Here is a 21,289-nt window from a genome sequence, read left to right on the forward strand (position 1 = left end):
CGTATGCTATTTTGAAAGTATTCTGCACATGAAAATTATATAGGGAAAAAATTAGGTATCAACAAGCTTCTAAGTAAGAAATATAGGAGTTAGGATGAAGAACAAATAACAAGAATACAACTCAACTACGGATACATATAGACTCATTGTGAAACTGATCCTTTAGTGGAGTTGTCTTCTTGTTCTTGACACACTTGTGACTTCAATATTGGATCAACACTTTAATGCTTGAGAGAATATCTCTAAATGCTCAAGTGAGTATCTTGTGCCTTGCACCATGTTGTTATACTACCAAAGACATCACAAAGAATGTCAATTCTTGGTACATGCTTCTTCCCAATGGGAAGTGACTGTTGCACTGTCTATTGCACTATCGCATGTATAGTTGCAAGCAGTCACTTTCTACAGTTGCGTTCCAGCTGTATAGTTGACTTGTACTTCTGTTAGAGAACACCAAGGGATCAGGTCCCTGTTGTGTTAAGGGATCAGGTCCCTATCGTGTTCCTCTCTGTAGCAGTTCATTAGCTGGAGTTCAGACTGAACTTTGTTCACTTGAAATGTGTATCAAGTGAGTCAGGTTCCCTATCTGGTTCTTAACAATAAGTTTGTTAGATCATCAAAACATAAGAAGTATAAGGCAAAGACATTGTGTTAGAAACCAAAGAAGTTCTATATTTCATATCTATAAGAGAAGATTACAAGGCCTATTTATAATACTAATTCACCTAATCTATTAGTTGTCATACACCTAATTACACCTACTATACAACTCATATACATGTGCTAGTTATGATATAGTACATGTGTATACATGTGCTACACAACTTATATTACACCTACTATACAACTCATATACATGTGCTAGCTATGATGTAGTACATGTGTATACATGTGCTACACAACTTGTATGTCAACACTCCCCCTAAAGTTGGAGCATATATATTGATCATGCCCAACTTGTTACAGATATATTCAACTCGAGCTCCATTCAAAGCTTTTGTGAAAATGTCTCCCAATTGATCTCCAGTTCTAACATGACCTGTAGAGATGAGCTTTTGTTGAATCTTTTCACGAACAAAGTGACAATCTATTTCAATGTGCTTAGTCCTTTCGTGAAATACAGGATTAGAGGAGATATGAAGAGCAGCTTGATTACCACACCACAACTTTGCTGGCAATGTAGTTTGGAAGCCAACTTCACTTAATAGTTGATGTACCCATACAACCTCACACACAAATTGTGCCATAGCTCTGTATTCTGCTTCCGCACTAGATCGAGATACGACATTTTGTTTCTTACTCTTCCACGAAATCAAGTTTCCACCCCCCAACAAAAACGCAATATCCTGTCGTGGATATCCTATCGGCTTTTGACCCTGCCCAATCTGCATCTGTGAAACACTCAATGTTAGTGTGTTCATTATTCTTATATACTAGACCCCGTCCTGGAGATCCCTTTAGATAACAAAGAATCTGCTCCAGAGCCGCCCAATGCCTGACTGTTGGGGAAGACATAAACTGACTCACAATGCTGACAGAGTATGCGATATCGGGACGAGTTACTGTAAGATAGTTCAGTTTCCCAACCAATCTCCTATATTTCTCTGGATCTTCGAATAACTCACCGTCTTCTTTCACGAGTTGTGTGTTAGGAACCATTGGCATGCTGCATGGTTTAGATCCCAACTTTCCAGTTTCAGCTAACAAGTCAAGAGTATATTTCCTTTGGGACAAGAAGATGCCTTTCTTGCTCCGTGTAACTTCAACTCCCAAAAAATACTTTAGTTGCCCTAAATCTTTCGTCTGAAATTGAGTGTGAAGGAAAGACTTTAGAGTTGAAATTCCTGTAATATCACTTCCAGTAATAACGATGTCATCAACATATACTACCAATAAAAGAATACCATCATCAGACTTTTTATAAAACACCGTATGATCGCAATTGCTTTTCTTCATCCCATATTCTAGAACAGCCTCACTAAATCTGCCAAACCAAGCACGGGGACTCTGTTTCAGCCCATAAAGAGATTTTCGAAGACGACATACCTTTCCACACTCCCCCTGAGCAACAAACCCAGGTGGTTGCTCCATATATACTTCTTCCTGAAGATCTCCATGTAGAAAAGCATTCTTTATATCAAGCTGATGCAGAGGCCAATCATAAGTAGCTGCCATGGAAATGAATAATCGAACAGAAGCTAACTTGGCGACCGGGGAAAAAGTATCCAAATAGTCGACTCCATAGGTCTGTGCATACCCTTTTGCAACAAGGCGTGCCTTAAGGCGAGCTACTGTCCCATCGGAGTTAAACTTAACAGCAAATACCCACTTGCACCCAATAGCCTTTTTGTTAGTGGGCAGATCGGCCAACTCCCAAGTACCATTCTCATCTAAAGCCATCATCTCTTCTATCATTGCATCATTCCAACCTGGGTGGGACAATGCTTCACGAACAGTTTTAGGTATCCTAGCAGAATCTAATGATGCAATAAACAAGCTAGAAGAAGTAGACAAATGGTCATAAGACACAAAAGAAGAAATAGGATAAGTACATTGTCGTGTACCTTTGTGAATGGCAATAGGAAGATCCAAACTAGGATCTGAAACACAGGAGGTTGGATCTACCGACGAAGCAGAAGTAGGTAAAGGATCGGGTTCTGAGGTTTGTTGTCGTCTGGTATACATACGAAGAACAGGTGGTTGCTCGGATGGTCGATCGAGGGAAACGGGTAACTGAGGAAGAGGTGTTGGAGAACTAACTGGATGTGTGACAGTGTAGACCAAAGTATCATCTTCTTCCTCAGGACTGTTATAAACATATGAAGAAAAGAATGGACAATTTTCATGGAATGTGACATCGGCAGACACTAAGTACCTTTTGAGATCTGGAGAATAACACCGATAACCTTTCTGAAGACGTGAGTACCCTAAGAACACACACTTAAGGGCCTTTGGATCTAATTTAGTTACCTGTGGACGAACATCACGAACAAAACAAGTACAACCAAATATTTTGGGTTCAATAGGAAATAATGGCTTAGAGGAAAAAAGAATGTTGTAAGGAATATTACCATGAAGTACAGAAGATGACATACGATTTATTAAAAAACAAGCTGTAGAGACGGCATCAGCCCAAAAACATTTTGGCACTTTCATTTGAAAGAGGAGTGCTCGGCCTACTTCAAGAAGATGTCTATTTTTTCGTTCCGCAACCCCATTTTGAGAAGGGGTGTCAACACAAGAAGATTGATGTAGAATACCATTTGTAGCCATATAATCTTTAAACAAATCCGAAAAATATTCTTTTGCATTGTCACTCCTTAAATTACGAACGGAAACATTAAAATGAGTTTTTATTTCAGCACAAAAAGCACAAAAAATTGAAAACAACTCCGAACGATTTTTCATTAAATATAACCAAGTAACACGAGAATGATCATCCACAAAGGTAACAAAATATCTAAAACCAGTTTTAGAGATAATAGGACATGGACCCCAAACATCGGTGTGAACTAACTCAAAAGGTAAGTCGACCCGTTTATTGACTCTAGAAACTTTAGGAAGGCGATGGTGTTTAGCAAACTGACATGACTCACAATCTAAAGAGGAAATACTCTGAAACTGAGGATATAACTTCTTCAAACTAGACAAGGATGGATGACCCAATCGACAGTGTACATCAAAGGGAGACAACACAGTTGAACAAGAAATGGATTTCGGCACCTGTGATTCAAGAACATAGAGACCCCCAGACTCAGAACCTTTACCAATAATCTGCTTCGTCGTAAGATCCTGAAAAAGACAATAATTGGGATAAAATGAGACACAACAATTTAGAGTACGAGTAAGTTTACTGACATATATTAGATTGAAAGAAAAATTAGGCAAATTTAAGACGGAATTAAGGGAAAGAGAAGATGTTGGGTTAACAGTGCCAGACCCTAAAACATATGAGGTAGACCCATTGGCTAAAGTAACTGTGGAACATTGGGTATGTGACTGAAAAGTGGAAAAAGAGTTTAGAGTTACCTGTCATATGATCTGTGGCACCAGAATCAATGACCCATTTGGATGACGAAGAGAGGAGACACTTAGTGGTTTTACCTGACTCGGGGATAGTATTGATAGGAGGAGATGATGACTGAGATGGTGAAATAGTCTCGGAAGTGGCGATGTTGGCATACTGAGATCTTTTGTTCTTATTCTAAAGCTTCACACAATAACGTATGGTATGACCGAGCTCATGACAATAAAAACATTCAACTTCCCCTTGCTTTAGGTCTCGACTATCACTACTCCGATTGCGATTACTATGACTCCTATTCTTTGGACGTGGCTAAGCAGAGCACCACTATCGATCGTGGCTGTCGGACCTGGATGAGACTTTTCAGTATGCAACACTCTTGTAAAGGCCTCTTTCAAGGAAGAGATAGCAGTCCCAGATAAAATCTGCGATTTGGCCCCTTCAAATTCGGGAGAAAGACCAGAAAGGAAACTCATGACCGCCAGTTGTTCACGCTGAGCCTGTTGTACCTTCACATCTGGACTAAACGGCAATATAACATTAAGCTCATCATACACCTTCTTAAACTCTGAGAAGTAAGTGGTGAGAGAGCGATCTTGCATGGATGGATGGTAAAATGCCTGGCACACATCATACATGCGAGACAAGTTTCCTTTGCCAGAGTACAAAAAATCTAAATAATCCATTAGATCCTTCACATAATCACAATGAGAAACTAGATCATTTACCTCACTGTGCATCGAATTCTTGATTTGGAGAAACAATTTTGCATCCTCCTTTAACCAGACTGATTTAGTCTCATCCTTGGGTGGATCATCAACCAAGTGGTTCTCTTTGTCGATGCTCCGCAAATAGAGACGGATCGTCTTACTCCAATCCATGTAATTGGAACCCATGAACTTATTCTCCGTAATTTTGGACATAACCGGAATGACATCAACGGTAGGTTTCGTTTCAGTCATCTTGCACCCGAATAATAGCAGAATCAAATAGTCAAGAATAGTGCAGTGAAATTTGAACAGTGCAGTGAACAGTGAACAGTGATATTTGAACATTACAGTGAACAGTGAATAGTAATATTTGAACAGTGAACAGTGCAGTGAACAGTACAGTGAACAGTCCCGGAACAGTGATCTTGGAAAATGAAAGTTGTCAGGAAAAAAAAATTCTGACAGTACCACTTTGGTCGGAATAGTGAGTAGAAAAATCTGTAAAGAGGCGGCCGGGGCAAAAAATGGCCGGAAATAGTGAAATAGAATCAAAGCAGCGAAAGACTGTACTGAACAAAAATAATTCGAACGGGAAAAAAATTCCCAACAACAAACTGATGAAAAAACTTCAATGCTCTGATACCATGTTAGAAACCAAAGAAGTTCTATATTTCATATCTAGGAGAGAAGATTACAAGGCCTATTTATAATACTAATTCACCTAATCTATTAGTTGTCATGCACTTAATTACACTTACTATACAACTCATATACATGTGCTAGCTATGATATAGTACATGTGTATACATGTGCTACACAACTTGTATTACACCTACTATACAACTCATATACATGTGCTAGCTATGATGTAGTACATGTGTATACATGTGCTAGACAACTTGTATGTCAACACATTGAAAACCCATAATTTTTCCCTTTTTGATGATGACAAACTTAGGCATTGATAGTATTTGTTTAGAGCAGAAATAACCAGATGAGGTACCAGGAACTTCACAAGTTCCTCCTGACCTTTTGATTTTGATTCCCCCTTAATCAGATCCCCTGTTTTGAATTAATTTTTCATTTGATTCCACTTTAATCAGATCCCCTATTTTGAAGCAATTTTTCAAAAGTTCCCCCTGACCTTTTGCTTTTGATCCCCTGTTTCACAAATATCTTCCCCCTTTTGGCATTATTAAAAATACACAAGCAGGCAAACAAGAAGTCTAACACAGCCAACTCATGCCACATATGTGCACACAACATGACAGAAAAGAGAAGCCAAAGGAAAACAACATTGTACAAGTAAAAAGAGGAGTTGTTTCATTGATATGAACAATGGACTGAGCAAAACAAGAGCAATAATGGTGAAATACAGCATGTCATCAGCAAAAAGACAAACAAAAATAGAAACAGCAACCATAAAACATCATAACAGAAGACAACTGGTCACTAGGAGGTATCTAAGAGGCACTAGAAGAGGGAGAGTAGGAGAGAGAAGCAGCAAGGGTCTTGAGAAATAGGTCCAGTCGGGCATTTGCATACAGTTGCTCATCAAGTAATTTTGTGCGAAGCTTATCATTTTCCTTTGTCAGGCGGGCAACTTCTTTATTAACGGAACCGGGTTCTTTAACTGCTTGACTGAGCTGAGTTTCTAGTATGGCATTCTGAGCCCTCAACCTTCTAATATCTTCAGAAGCAGCATTTGAGCATTGATCAACTGAGAAATGGTCGAGATGCTTCCACCAACCTTTTCTACGCACTCACATTCTTCCAGAGTGGTTTTAGAGAAGGTTTGCTTACGTGTTCCCACTTTGGGATTACCCAAAGGAACCCTATAAAACTTGAACACTTCAGAGAGGAGAAAGCCATATGGAAGCCCATGATTCCCACCTTTAAAGTTTGTCACCTTTTGCATATGATTTATCATGATTGCTGGCAGATTGATCGGAACAAACTCATCAAGAGACTCCATTAAGACCATATCAGACTTTGTAGCAATAAACCGCCTCTCAGAACAAGGTAAAAGCACCTTATTAACCAGCTCAAAGAAAATCTAATACTTAGGAAGTAGTACCTTCTTATGCACCTGTTTCCCCTGCTGAATAGCTTGCTCTTTCATGATAGCTCTCCTGAAGTTGGAACCACAGACACCTTTGACTGAGGACATTCCTTCACATGGAATTTGGAGAACCTTCCCCAATGCTGAAGTGTCAAGTACAATGTCTACTCCATTTACTAGCATACAGATGTGATCTCCCTCAATAGTGAAGAGAGATGCGTAGAAATTTTGTATTGCATCTTCATAAATCGTAGGCATGTTCTCCTGAAACAAGTGCTCCCATTGCTAAAATTCCACTATATCCAAAATTTGCCTCATACCTGCCATGTCTGAAATTGCCGGATCAAACATACGACCCCATAAGACTTTTTGAGTTCTCAATCTCTCCTACCAAAGACCACTATCACTAGGTATGGTATTTAGAGAACCAGGTTCCCCTACAGTTTCCCATTTTTGTTTTCTAGATCCTTCAACAGACTTCCCTTTCCAACTTACAAGCCCCACAGTATCTCCTTCAGACATAGTTTGCTCAACTATACTCTTCTTAGACTTACTGCTACCCATCATGGATGTTCCACTTTGTTTTTCAATAGCTTCATCGGAAGATCCATCCACAGACTTCTGGATTTTTATAGATCGTTCTACTAAGGAACTGAGTTCCTTTAGAGCATCTTTGTCAACGTCACCCACTAGAATACTTCTGTCAGTCACAAATTCCCCTTGTTTCATCAACCTCTTCTTCCTTGTCTTGACACTCCTCTTACTTTTCTGCAAGGTAGACTCGAAGCCCTCTTTCTGCTGCAACCTGATAGTGGGTGACTTGGAAGAGGATTCTAAGGGCTTAGGATAATCAAGAGGTTCCGAAGTGGATTTATCTGGAAGAGAATCAGGTCCTCCAACAGGTTTTTCTAGGACAGTTTCATGGGTTAAAGACTCGAAGAGTACCATGGTTCTTTCATCGCCTAGGAATGGGGTTTCTTCCACCGATACTCAGACAAGAGATATGCTCTTTCATTCAACAGACTCTCAGCAGCGATAGCTATGATATTGTGCGCTGCTTCCTTTTCTGGTGACTCTGTGAGAGCCATTGAGTCCAAAGTGGAGGAGTTCAGATACTGATCAGGATCATCCTCAGAGACCTCTGACACATGAGAGGTAACACCTCCTGAGTGTTCTTTGTTGAGATCAGAAAAATGAGGAGACATGGGGTTTTCAACACATGGAAGGGAGATATAGTTTGACAGAAAAGGAAAAACAATAGGAAATGAGGAGGAAATAGGTGTGGGTACAATAGCATTGGAAAGAGTGGAAGAGTGAATTTTTGGAGATGACTTTAAGGATGATAGGGAAGTGGAAGTGGTGTTAATGGTAGGAGAAGGAAGCGATCGTTCGATTGCCATTATAGGAGGATTTGGTAAGGAAGTTGAGTGAAAGAGAAGTGAACAGAAGATAAAAGAGATAAAAAAAATAAAGGTTCATGACTTGCTGTGAGGGAGAAAGAGAGTTTTATGGGAAGAAGGGCTAATGATGAGAAGAGAGAGAAACGGGTTCTGAAGAGTCCTGAAAAAGGCGGTAGGTTTGTGGTAAAACGTTATCATGCAGAGGAGGTGAAGGGATTTGAAAGACAAGACATAACATACAGACTTTGAAAAGTCGGATGATGTGATAGTTGAATTAATTTTGTTAACCTTTTTGAGAAAGCATGTAAAATAACACATTACTGCTAACCTGTGGTATAGGAACCTGATGTCCGAACAGTTTTTGAAAAAAAAATTAGCAGCTCTTCTTTCGCAGTTCATCATTGTACCTTTAGCTTCTATGATCGTCATGTGTGTTTATCTGCAACGGTATCGATGTGAGTTAGGCTTGGCTAGAAAATACTTTAGCTAGTTTTACCTAAAGAAGATTTTCATATCCAATTGATGAGGTATCAGGTTCTCAATTAAGCTTCAACAACGCCAACTTTACCCTGTTTCTTTCAAAATGTTCCTCGCTCAATGCCTTTGGAGAAGATATCTGCAATTTGATGTTTTTGTGTAGCAAAATCTCATACAGATATGCCCCTTTTTTATTATTTTTGAGACAAATGTATATGACATCAATGAATTTGGTCCTCTTGCTGGACCAGGTTTTTTTCCATGTTAAGAGCGTCTGCTTCAGCTGTTTAAGAGAACCGATGGGTTGTATTTCCTCGTACCCTATGAGATGATCCAATAGAGTGAATCATTCCAAATGTGCTCTTATTGACCACCAAATAACTTTGTTTCTTTCAAAATGATGCATTTACTCATGGGAACTGAAACTTTAATTAGTACGAGAAGTGAGTAAATTAAGTGGATTTCCCTGCACTCCTTGTTCTGCTACTTGTGGAGTCTCTTGCACTACATCTCTAACTCTTCCTTCAACTTCAGTTGATAATAATTGAAGTACCAGGTTCCTCTTGAGAAGTGAAAGAAGATGTTGCATTGTCTTTACCTGTCTCCTTCATCTGACTTATCATATTACCTTTGCCATTTGAAACATCAAATATTTCCCAAGAACCAAAAGAGGTTCATTATCTTGATCTTTACTGTTTCCTCCCTTGTTAGAAGAAGGAGTCTTGTTGAATAGCTCATGACCACTTTCTTCCACACATTGTGCTCTTTTGTTGCAGACTTTGTAGACTTTTGCTTTAAGAGGAATATCTCAGAAGGATTCCTTCATCACTTTTTGCATTAGACTTCCCAAGCTGGTCCTTTCCATTGTTGAGATTTTAGTATTTGCATCCAAAGATTCTTAGATGAGTTATCTTCGGATTTCTTCCGTTGAGCAGCTCTTGGGGGATTTTGCTTAGGAGGGACCTGATCATACACCTGTTCACCAAGTATTAAGCAGTGTTTGTTGCTTCTGCCCGGAATTCTTTGGCGATTCCCCTATCGTTGAGCATTGTCCATTCCATGTCTTCCAGAGTTCTGTTCTTCCTTTTAATAACACCATTTAGATGTGGAGTACTTGGTGCTGAGAAGTTGTGAGTGATCCCATTTTCAGTACAAGACTCATCAAATTTTGGCGTTGACATATTCTATCTCGTGGTCAGATCTGATACGTGTTTCCTTCAGTTCTATCTCCACTAGGATCTTCCTGACAAGTGTCGAAAATACCTCCAAAATCTCTTTCTTTGCTCTAACAAACAATGTCCAAGTGGATCTTGAATTTGGCAGCCCACGAACCAGGTTCTTCTAAATCAGTTCATTTAGAAGTGAGAACCTTGCATATCCCAATCTTTTATGCCAAGGTTTTGCATCATTGTCAACTGCCTTCAAGCAGCTCATATCACCAACTAGTAGGGATTTAAGGTCAGCAAAGTAGATGTTCTTGTTCTTTTGGCGACTAAGACCACTTCATCAGTTACCATATTGGTATTGTGCGTATTTTTTATAAGAACTCTACTTTCTCCCTTTAACACAGATTTGAGAAACACTCAAGAGACTGTACTTCAAGCAATCTATATAGTACACGTTCTCAATTGAGTGTGACAGAGACTTTTCAACTTTCAAATCACCGAGAATATATCCCCCCCCCCTTTTTTAAAATTTCCACAGGATACATTCCCTTTCCTGCAGGGCTTTTAGTAAGAGATAAACCATGGTGTTTCTAGTCATGTGCTTTTAGCATCCACTGTTCATGAACCATTACAGTACGCTTCCTCTCACTGTTCCCTACACATATAAATCATGGGTTAGATTTAGGAACCCAAACTAGTTTGGGTCCCTTGTTATGAGAAAAAGGATGGATAGGAGTTTTTCTAGTCCATGCAGACAATATTTATTTCTTGCAAGCGGTACCTGGTCCCTCTTTAGTAGTCACTTTTTTAGTAAAAGATTTATTTTTCTGAACAGATTGGACCTTGGCCTGGAAATTTTCTTTGAAGTGCCCACTGTTCCCATAGTGGGTACAAAGCCAGTTATCCGAAACTGTGATATACTTGCTGTGAGGGTTGTAAGGAGTTTTCTCCTTTTGAAACCCTATTCCCTGCTTGTTTCCACTATTGTTGAAGTACATGGTAGTGACAACATTTGAGGACCAAGTCCACTTGAGAGATTTTTCAAGATCAATTTTTACTATCTTTAGTTCAGCTTGAAGCTACCTATTTTTCTCAAGTTCACCACATAGACTAATTTTAACATCATTCAATTCCTTTTCAAGATTGATGTGTGACTCACTGGCTACTTCTTTCCCTTTCTCAATACTTGTAGGCCTAAGTTCTGATTTGAGTCTCTCAATAGTTTCCTCTATGTCAGTGATTATCACTAAAAAATCATCTCTCTCTTGCCCAATAGCTGCAATTTTCTCTTCTAGAGTGTGTTTTTATTTGCTAAAGCCTTCTATAGTTTCCTTCAAATCAACAACCACAACCATCAGGTCATCTCTCTTATTTTCTACATTATTTATTTTTTCATTCAAAACTTCCTTTTCTTTTTCAAGATTATCTATGGTCTCTTTTAGATCCACTACACATACCACCAGATCATCTATAGATTGTTCAGCATCTCCTATCTCTATGGTCAAGATCTTCTTATCATTAATAAGGCTATAATATGGATCAATTAGAACATTTGCTAATGACCTTAACTTCTTAGAAGAGTAGGATTTTAGATTTCTCTGAACATCCCTGAAATTTACCTCATCATTTTCATCCTCTTCATCATCGTCAGACTAAGCCATCAGCGCAAATAGTGAGTCATATTTCGTTGCTTTAGTTTTCACTGCCATCATGAAGCTGTTTTCTGCATCTGGTTCCCTTTTTGATTCACTGGAGGAGTCTTCCCAAGCAGCAAGAGCCTGGTTCACAATATTGTCAGTTGCACTTTTTCGAATAAATTGTTTGTCTGGAATCGGGTTCCTTTTTGCTGCTTTGTTAGGGTTTTGTTTGTATTGCTCCTATTTCAGAAGTGGACAATCTTTGATGAAATGCCCTGACTTTCTGCACCTGTGACAGAGATCATTGTTCCTTGCCTTACTTGAACTGCCCCTCTTTGTTATACCACCATTTCTTCGAACCATCTTTTGAAACCTTTTAGTAAGATAGGCCATATCACTATCTTCTTCACTTGAGTCACTGTTTTCAACCTTGAGCACCAGGTTCTTTTCCTTCTTTGGCTCTCTCCTTTTACTATATTTCTTCCTTTTCATCTCGTATGTCTTCAGATTACCAATTAGCTCATCCATGGTTAGAGTTTGTAGATCTTTAGCTTCAGTGATGGCATTCACCTTACTCTCCCAAGAACCAGGTAGAACACTGAGAATTTTCCTTACAAGCTTGTTTCTGGGAATAACATCTCCAAGTGAATGAAGCTCATTTATGATGGATGTGAATCTAGTGTGCATATCTTGTATAGACTCATTATCCTTCATCCTGAAGAGCTCATACTCAGTGGTGAGCATGTTAATATTGGACTGTTTAACCTGAGTAGTTCCTTCATGTGCGGTTTGCAATGCTTCCCATATTTTTTTGGTAGAATCACAAGCTGAGACTCAGTTATACTCATCAGGTCCTATATCACATACCAAGATTTTCTTGGCATGATAGTTCTTTTCTACGGCTTTTCTGTCAAAATCACTGTACTCTTTTCTGTCTTTCGACACCATTGGTCCAGTTTCTCCAAGCTTCTTCATAGGAACATGTGGACCATCACAGATGATGTCCCATAATTCTAATTCTTCGACCATTATAAAATCATGCATACGAGTCTTCCACCAGCCGTAAGACTGACCATTGAATCTAGGAGGTCTATAAGTTGATTGCCCTTCCTCAAAGTTGGTGGAGCAGCCATTGAGATCCTTTCTAGGTGTTAACCTTTTAGAAAGAACCCGCTATGATACCAATTGTTAGTTTATATGCGTCCACCAAACTATAGAGTATCTGGTCCTCTATGAGTTTCTACTGAGAATACTAATGAAGCAATAAGTAAAAAAGACACAGGATTTTTACGTGGAAAAATCCAACTCAAGGGGACAAAAATCACGACCTACACCTGTAGGCTTTCAACTTCACTAACTTGTAATCACACTATTACAAGCCACTTTGTAATGACTCTATTACAAAGACTTCAACACAACTAACTTGTGATACTCTTACCACAAGCCACTTTATCACTCTCTAGTTACAAAGACTTTAACTTTTGATTAACCCTAGTCACAACACAAATATAGAAGGTTTGTGATTTTGGGTTTCCTAAAACACAGCTTCTAAGAAAGCAAGATAGGAGTTACAATGAAGAACAAATAACAAGATTACAACTCAACTACGGATACACATAGACTCATTGTGAAACTAATCCTTTAGTGGAGTTGTCTTCTTATTCTTGACACACTTGTAACTTCAATGCTGGATCAACACTTTAATGCTTGAGAGAATATCACTAAATGCTCAAGTGAGTATCTTGTGCCTTGAACCATGTTGTTATACTACCAAACACATCACAAGGATGATGTTAATTTTTGGTACACGCTTCTTCCCAATGGGAAGTGACTGCTGCATTGTCTGCTGCACTGTCGCGTGTACAGTTGCAGGCAGTCACTTTCTGCAATTGCGTTCCAGCTGTATAGTTGACTTGTACTTCTATCAAATAACACCAAGGGATCAGGTCCTTGTCGTGTTAAGGGATCAGGTCCCTATCATGTTCTTCTTTGTAGTAGTTCATTAGCTGGAGTTTAGACTGAACTTCGTTCACTTGAAATATGTACCAAGTGAGTCAGGTTCCCTATCTGGTTCTTAACAATAAGTTTTTTAGATCATCAAAACATAAGAAGTATAAGGCAAAGACATTAAAAACCCATCACCAAATGAATTTGCTCTCCGGGTTGGTGGATCATCGGCTCATGCCTTTGGCATTTGTCACATTTTCAAACGAACTCCTTTGTATTTTTTTTCCATATTGTCCCAATAGATATCCTATTCTGATGACTTTGTGAACTAGTGATTCGGCACCAAAATGGTTCCCGCAAGTGTCCTCGTGAATTTCTCGTAGGACATAGTCAGTGTCCCCCGGACCCAAGCATATTGCCAATGGCCCATCGAACATCCGTCTGTAAAATATTCCATCTTCGACCAATGTAAAGCGTGCAGTTTTCGTTCGTAAAGTCCTCGATTCCTTAGAGTTCGATGGAAGTTTCTCATTCCTCAGATAATCGATATATTTGTTCCTCCAATCCTAAGTTAGGCTTGTGGAGTTTATTTCGGCGTGGTGTAACGATCCGGCCGGTCATTTCATGAGTTACCACTCTGTTTCCCCCATTTATGCTTCTTATTGTCTTGTTCAACTGTATTATGCGATATCGGGTTGGTTGGTTCGGGTTCGGAGAGGTTTTGGAAAGGAATGTGACACTTAGTCTCTTTTGAGTAAGCTTTGGTTGGAAAAGTCAACCGGATGTTGACTTATGTGAAAAATGGCTCGGATGTGAATTTCGATGGTTCGGATAGCTTCGGGATGTGATTTAGGACTTAGGAGCATGATTGGAATGTGTTTTGGAGGTCCGGAGTAGATTTAGGCTTGAATTGGCGAAATTGAAATTTTGGCATTTTTCGATTGATAGGTGAGATTTTGATATAGGGGTCGGAATTGAATTCTGGAAGTTGTAGTAGGTACATTGTGTTCTTTTTGCCGTGTGTGCAAAATTTCAGGTCATTCGGACGAGGTTTGATAGACTTTTTGATCGAAAGCAGAATTTGGAAGTTTTTGGAATTCTTAGGCTTGAATCCCATAATGATTTGGTGTTTTGATATGGTTTTGAGCGTTCCAAGGGTTGGAACAAGTTTGAATAATGTTATGAGATATGTTGGCATGTTTGGTTGAGGTCCCGAGGGCCTCGGGTGAGTTTTGGGTGGTTAAACAGATCAAATCTTATTGAGGGAAGTTGAAGGTTTTTGTTGTTGGTGTTGCAGACATTTGGCCTTTGCGTTCGCGAGAGGGCTCTCGTGTTCGCGAAGGGATGTGGTATGAGGAAGGAATTTTTGCCTTCGCATTCATGATGTTGGTCCCGCGTTCACAAAGGGTTAGGTTCTGTGTTCATCGCGAACGCGATGTTGGTCCCGCGTTCACAAAGGGTCAGGTTCTGTGTTCATCGCGAGCACGATGAGGTTCCCTCGTTCACGTATAATGGGAGCAGCTTGGGTCCAGGTTCATTTGTGCTTCGCGTTCGCGAGTTAGAGGTCGCATTCACGATGGGTTGAGGAATTGAAGCTTCACATTCGCATTCAGGATGTCGTGTTCGCGAAAAAGGCTTAAGTGGTCAACGGATCTTGTGTTTCGCGAACACGATGCGTTGACCGCGTTCGCGATGAAGGAATTTTAAATCGCTAGGCAGAATGTTTAAAGTCCATTTTCGCGATTTTTGGCCAAAGTTCCCCATTTTTGAGTCGGTTTTGGAGCTTCTTGAGGGAGATTGAAGAGGGAATCAAAGAGAACTTCTTGGAGGTAAGATTTATGAACATAATACTCGATCCTATTGTGATTTCTACCTAATTAAACATGAAATTTGGGGGATTTGAAGCCTAAAATTGGGGAGTTAGGGCTTGGAAATTGGAAACCTTAATCTAGGGATTTGAGGGGTCATTTGTGGTCGGATTTTGGTATTCTTGGTATGTATGAACTCGTGGAAGGATAAGGATTCCATTGATGTGGCTTTTATCAAATTTCGAGACGTGGGCTCGGGGGTCGGGTTGGACCAATTTCGGAATTTTTAATATAATTTGATTATTTTCACATGGGCTTCATTCCCTTAGCATATTTTGATGTTGTAATTCTAATTTTGGATAGATTCGATGCGAGTTGAGGCCGAGTAGAAAGGCAAGGGCATCGCGGAGTAGTATTTCATCCGGTTTGAGGTAAGTAACTATTGTAAATCTGGACCTGAAGGTATGAAACCCCGGTATTTCCTATTGCTTTGATAAATGAGGTGACGCAGATGCTAGGTGACGAGCGTGTGGTCGTGCACTGGTAGGGATTGTGACTTGGGCCGTCCCGTAGAGACTATTAAGCCCGGTATTTGATTTGAAATCTTATGATATCCCGTATTTTAGAGATTGATACTATATTTTGGGATGTACGGCATGTTTGGGGCCTTGTGCTGACCTATTTCAACCCTTAGGGGTATTTTTACTACTTTCCTCACTCTATTTGTTTTGAAAGCATATCCTCAGTGATGTTTTACCTGTTTATTGTTTAAATCCGGTTTCATCACTCTACTTCTTAATATATGAAAACTGCTTGGGTTGAGTTCCCTGATTTCCACTGATATGCCCGAGTGGCTGTGAGGTTAGTGACTGAGAGAGGTTTAGGACCTAATGGTGAGGATTATATATTTATTACGGATCAGGTTGCACGTGATAACTAGGGATTCTAGTTCATTTTACACTCCTTTTTACTTGAGTTTTGATTAAAAATGTATACAAAATAGTCCCAAAGGCTTATATGTTGCACTTGTTTACAGGGTTTGGTAAAAAAGGTGACAATTAGTCAAAACCAGCTCAAAAAGGAGTGAAACATGCACAAGTACCAAGAACAAGTCCAAGCACAGTTAAAACAGATCCACTGCGGCCGCAATCCAGTTAGTGTGGTCCGCAGTGAGGAGATTTAGAGAGGTGCAGTTTTTGGTAACTCAAGCACTGAGGCCGCTGTGAGCACCTAATTTTTGACAATATTTAATTTTTTTATCACTTCTTCTATGTAAATATTTTATGGGTTTTAACCTACAATTTTTAGCTTTGCTACACTTTTATTATAGGGTAAAAATACAAAAAAATTTAAAAAGGTGAATTATTACTATTAATATTATTTTATTTTTATTTTTATTTTAAAATAATAAAAAATAAATTCCGAAAAATATTAAATTATTTTTTAATTTTTAGGAGTGATTCAAAAAATAAGAAAAAGGGAAGTATTGAATAAAAAAAAGTAAAGTTTTGTGAAAATTTAAAAAAAAGTAAAAGAAAGTTGGAATTAAAAAATAAATATAAAGGTATCTGAAAATTAAAAAATTTTAAAGTAAAAGAAAGTAGCATTTTTAAAAGAAAAGCAAAAGAAAGTGAATTATTTTTTTAAGAAAAGTTAAATAAAGTGGATTTCTCTTTTTAAAAAGTAAAAAAAGCGGGATTTAAATAAGATAAAAGTAATTAAAGTTAGATTTTAAAAAATAAAAGTAAAGAAAGGTGGAATTTCTTTTTATAAAAAAACTTGTAAGTGGGATTTTTTTTAATTAAAAAATAATAAAATAATAAAATATTTTAAAAAAAAAATCTGAAAAAAATTTCGAAAATTTTGCTATAAATAGAAGAGAAAATTTGGGAGGAAAGGAGGAAGAAAAAAAATGGGAGGGGAAGTTCAAAAGATAGAGAGGAAAAAAAGATGGCTTTTTCTTAACGGAGACAGGGAGTATACACTCGATATACAGTCAGTATACATCCTATATACACTAGAGATACTCTCAATATACAATGGATATACACGGACAGCCAACGAAAAGAGGGTCTTCTTCCTCCTAAAAATTCTACATCTAGAGCTTAACATCCAACCTGGAAGAGCCATGAGAGCTCATCTTCTCCACCTGAAAAACACCCCATAAAATGCCCCAAATAGTCCACTTCCAAAACTGTTCCGGCGAGTTTCGAGGACGTCGAAGAACATAGTTCTGAGGTTTCCGGTTCGAGGTCTCGATTTTGCTTGCGATTCCTGTTTGACTTTGCCGTTGTTGTTTTGTTTGAATTTGGAAAATAATGTCAGCTCCTATTTTCTAGCACTTTGATAATACTACTGTATCAGTGTTGATCTTCTCAGCTAGTTTGGTTATTGTCGATTTTGCATCCCTATATTTGTTTGACTTAAAATATTTTATTATCTTTGGTTAGTTGGAAACATGAGTTTAAGTTGAAGGCCTTTTGATTTATTTGAAGGTTGCTGAAGAAGTACATGATTTCCCTTTGAATTTAAAACTCATTATTTAGAAAGTAAACAACAAAAGCTATGGAAATTGTTAGCTAAAGTTGAAAAGTATTGCTATTTATATCATTGTGTCCTTTAGATGTGTTTTAACGATGTGTTGTATGTAGTTGTCAAATTAGTGCCTTTATTTATTATATTAGCGGTTAACTTTTAAAATGCCTGAATGATGTGTTGTATCGTATATCTACTTCTGAAATGGCCATGTTTCATATTATTAAATCCTATGAATATTCTCACGATATTTTGTCAATAAAGAATTTAATATCTTTTGATCTCTTCTATTTTGGTTTCACCTGAACCTATGTCAAACAATTTTGATATGCTTGTTTTCTGCACATATTGGAGCAAATGTTTACTTTAGCAGTAATGTACCGCAGATGTATCCACAATAGTTCTCCTATTGAAGATGGTTTTCCACAATATATTTTGTTCATAATCCATAGCCCGCATATAACTAATTTTAATCCTTTAGAAATCGAGGCGTGCCATTAGTTGAATTTTCCATGGCCCTCGCAAATTTGAAAGTGCGTAGTTGCTTTAGGCGCGTTATTTTAATAATTTATCTTCCTAAACTCGGGTGCACATTTATGTGACCCAAATCTAAATCTCAACAATGTTGGATAAAATACGTCACGGACCGCGGGTGCATTTATGTGACGGGGTTCAAGACGTGTTTTAGATGACGTTGAATTTTTCTTAAAAAATTAAATAAAGAAAAGCGGTTTAAGTTAAAATTTGCACATAGGTTTAAACATGTACTAAAATCAGATAATAGGCCAATTATAACAGTTGAGCGACCGTGCTAGAATCACGAAACTCGGGAATGCCTAACACCTTCTCCCGGGTTAACAGAATTCCTTACCCGAATTTCTGTGTTCGCAGACTGTAATACAGAGTCAATCTTTTCCTCGATTCGGGATTTGAACCGGTGACTTGGGACACCATTAATTATCTCAAGTGGTGACTCTGAATTTTAATTAAAATAATCCAGTTTCGATTGTCACTAAAATTGGAAAAAACTCCCTTTATTATACCCTCCCCGGGGTGTAGGTGAAAAAGGAGGTCTGACAGCCCGGGAGACTCTGCTGAGGACCGAACCCAGAATCTCTAGTTCAGGGTTCAAGAATTCGATCTTAGAATAATTGTTATATTTGGCTTTATTTATTGTTTGGTTTTATTTACATGGTTGGGCCTAATGTGCTAAATGTTGCTTTTACCGCTTTGATATTTGGTTGGACTGTATATAAATTGTTACGAAACCCTCCTCTCTCTGAGTCTTCTAAATCATCTGGGAAGTGTGCACTTCGTGTGACTTCTTTTCTGTTAGAGTCATATCCCAATTTTAGAACGAGGTTCGGACAAGTTGCAAAGCTGGTGAAGCTTCTGTATTCCCGGTACGCTGCCCCCCCTCGGCTCGAGTTGTCCGCTCGGGTAAGCCAAGTCTAGAACAAACAAACCTAGGTTTTTAAACTTAGAATAACATAGCCTCATGACGGATCCCTAGTAGGAAAGTTTGTTGCATCACCTGCATTTGACTTTGGGGACTCAACACAGGGGTTGGGTCCGTCTAGGACAGGTGTCCCAAAATAACAGACCATCTTGATGCATCCTATGTGCTACATGTTGCATTTCTCAAGGGTAAAAGGGTCATTTGGCGGACCAATGATAGTTGAGGGTAGATGAAAAAGAAAAAAGAAAAAGAGAGGTGAAGTGTGAGGATAAAGCGAGGAGGGCCCAATTATGTTTTCTTTCACATTGTTGTTAAGAAAAGAAAAAGAGCTTGAAATTTCAAAAAAAAAAAAGATTTTGTACTTTTTCATCATTTTCCGAAAATCAAAAAAAGGAAAAAGAAGAAAATACAAAAAGAGTTTACATGTTTCATCATTTTTCAAAACAAAAGATAAAAAATGTTTTTCTCTGAATTAGTTATTATTTTTATTTCTCGCCCGTATCCAATCTGCCCGAACTACGCATACCTGATTCTCGTATTTCGAGGCGTGATACGTAGGCAACCCACATAGGGTCCGGTCTTTCTAGTAAATCTTAGGTTCTTGGCTTTGCGGGGTCTTAGCCAAATTTTGCACTTCTAGCCATCTTTTGGCCAAATAAGTCATTTTTGCAAAAATAACCGCAATCATGTCTTGCGTGTGTCTAGTAGGGAATGTTTTTGTCTCACATAGTGTTGGTTTAAGTTTTCTCATACAGGTGTGAATTTACTTGCCGGAGTTTGGGCATGATAGAACCTCAGGACCATCTAGTCAGGATCGTTCATTCAGGATTGGATCAAAAGAAGATTTTCTGTTTTTTTTATGTTTGCAGTTTGTTTTCTTTTTATGTTGTCTTTTTACCTTCTAGTTTTTTATAGTAATGTCGAGATTTTTATTATTATTGTACTTACTATTTTGCATTTGGAAAAAGTGTGTTATGAGTAAAAAATTCAAAAAAAAAAGAAAAAAAAAGAGAAATTCCGCGTTTTTATATTTCCGTTATAAGTTTTCTTTTAGAATACTAATTCTAGAAATGGAAAAAAAATTGAGGTTGTTTCTCCTTTAGGCAATTAATATCTAGGACTTCAGATGAATTGTTTTTGTGTTTCCTTTAGTATATTAGGACCAAATTCAAACAAAAACGAGAATTTTCTTTTAGTACTTTTTTAAAAGTTTTCTTTAAGGTATTAATTCCAAAATCCAAAAAGATTTTCTTTTGAGGTGTTTCTTTAGGAAATTAACAAAAAATGAAAAAAAATTCTTTTTATTTCTACTAGAATGTTAGGATATTGTACATAGAAGAAAGAGAAAAAATAACGTATTTTATCTTTGGTTTATTTCAGAGTTTCTCCCTTAGGTAATCAAGTTAAAATCCAAAAACATTTTGTTTTATCTTTTTCATTGCTTGTTTCGAAGTCTCGCATCACGATATCAAATGAAATTTTAAAATATTTTTCTGTGGAGCTTTTCTTCTTTTATTTCTCTTTTCTCATCAGAGTAGTCTTTAAGGTAAAAAGAAAAGAAAAGAAAATGGAAGCATTAGTTTGTTTACTTTATTCCCGATCTTCCCGAACTACGCAAAGATCTGATTCATGCGGCGTCATGATACGTAGGCAACCTACATAGGGTTCGATCGAATCATTTTTTATTTATTATTAACAGAAAAGAAAAAAAAGAGAAAAAAAAAGATGGCGAAATTGTGGAATGTGAGATATGAGAGAAAGAAAGAGTGATGATTAAAAAAAAAGAAATGAAGGGAAATGGGCCAGCCAACAAGTGCTAGAAAAGCAAAGAAAAGAGAGGTTGAAATGAACAAATTGGGATGATGCCAACTGACCTTTATACCCTCGAAGTCATTTTAGAACCGATAACTGTGGCTAGGTGCATTGCACATAAAGTGAGATTATCTTATGTTAAATGCCCTAACACTAACGTGATGGCTTCATTTTGTTATATTCATAGCAGAAAGTTAGTTGGTTTGTGGTTTAAAGTGGTAACTCTTCTCTACAACATAAGGTCAAAAGGCA

The 21,289-nt window shown here is 38.0% G+C and overlaps 1 protein-coding gene across 1 annotated transcript; it reads right to left on the reverse strand.

Moving 5' to 3' along the window:
* Positions 1-8,734: 8,734 nt before the first annotated feature.
* LOC138870982 (uncharacterized) lies at positions 8,735-12,220 on the reverse strand. The gene is made up of 6 exons (XM_070148827.1): positions 11,837-12,220; positions 11,543-11,716; positions 11,297-11,491; positions 10,621-10,918; positions 9,302-9,465; positions 8,735-8,812 (listed from the first exon to the last, which is right to left on the reverse strand). The coding sequence occupies exons 1-6, from the start codon at positions 12,218-12,220 to the stop codon at positions 8,735-8,737; spliced, it is 1,293 nt and encodes a 430-aa protein (XP_070004928.1).
* Between the last annotated feature and the right edge of the window lie 9,069 nt (positions 12,221-21,289).

The sequence above is a fragment of the Nicotiana sylvestris genome, chromosome 6 (assembly GCF_000393655.2).
Source record: "Nicotiana sylvestris chromosome 6, ASM39365v2, whole genome shotgun sequence".
Lineage (NCBI taxonomy): Eukaryota > Viridiplantae > Streptophyta > Magnoliopsida > Solanales > Solanaceae > Nicotiana > Nicotiana sylvestris.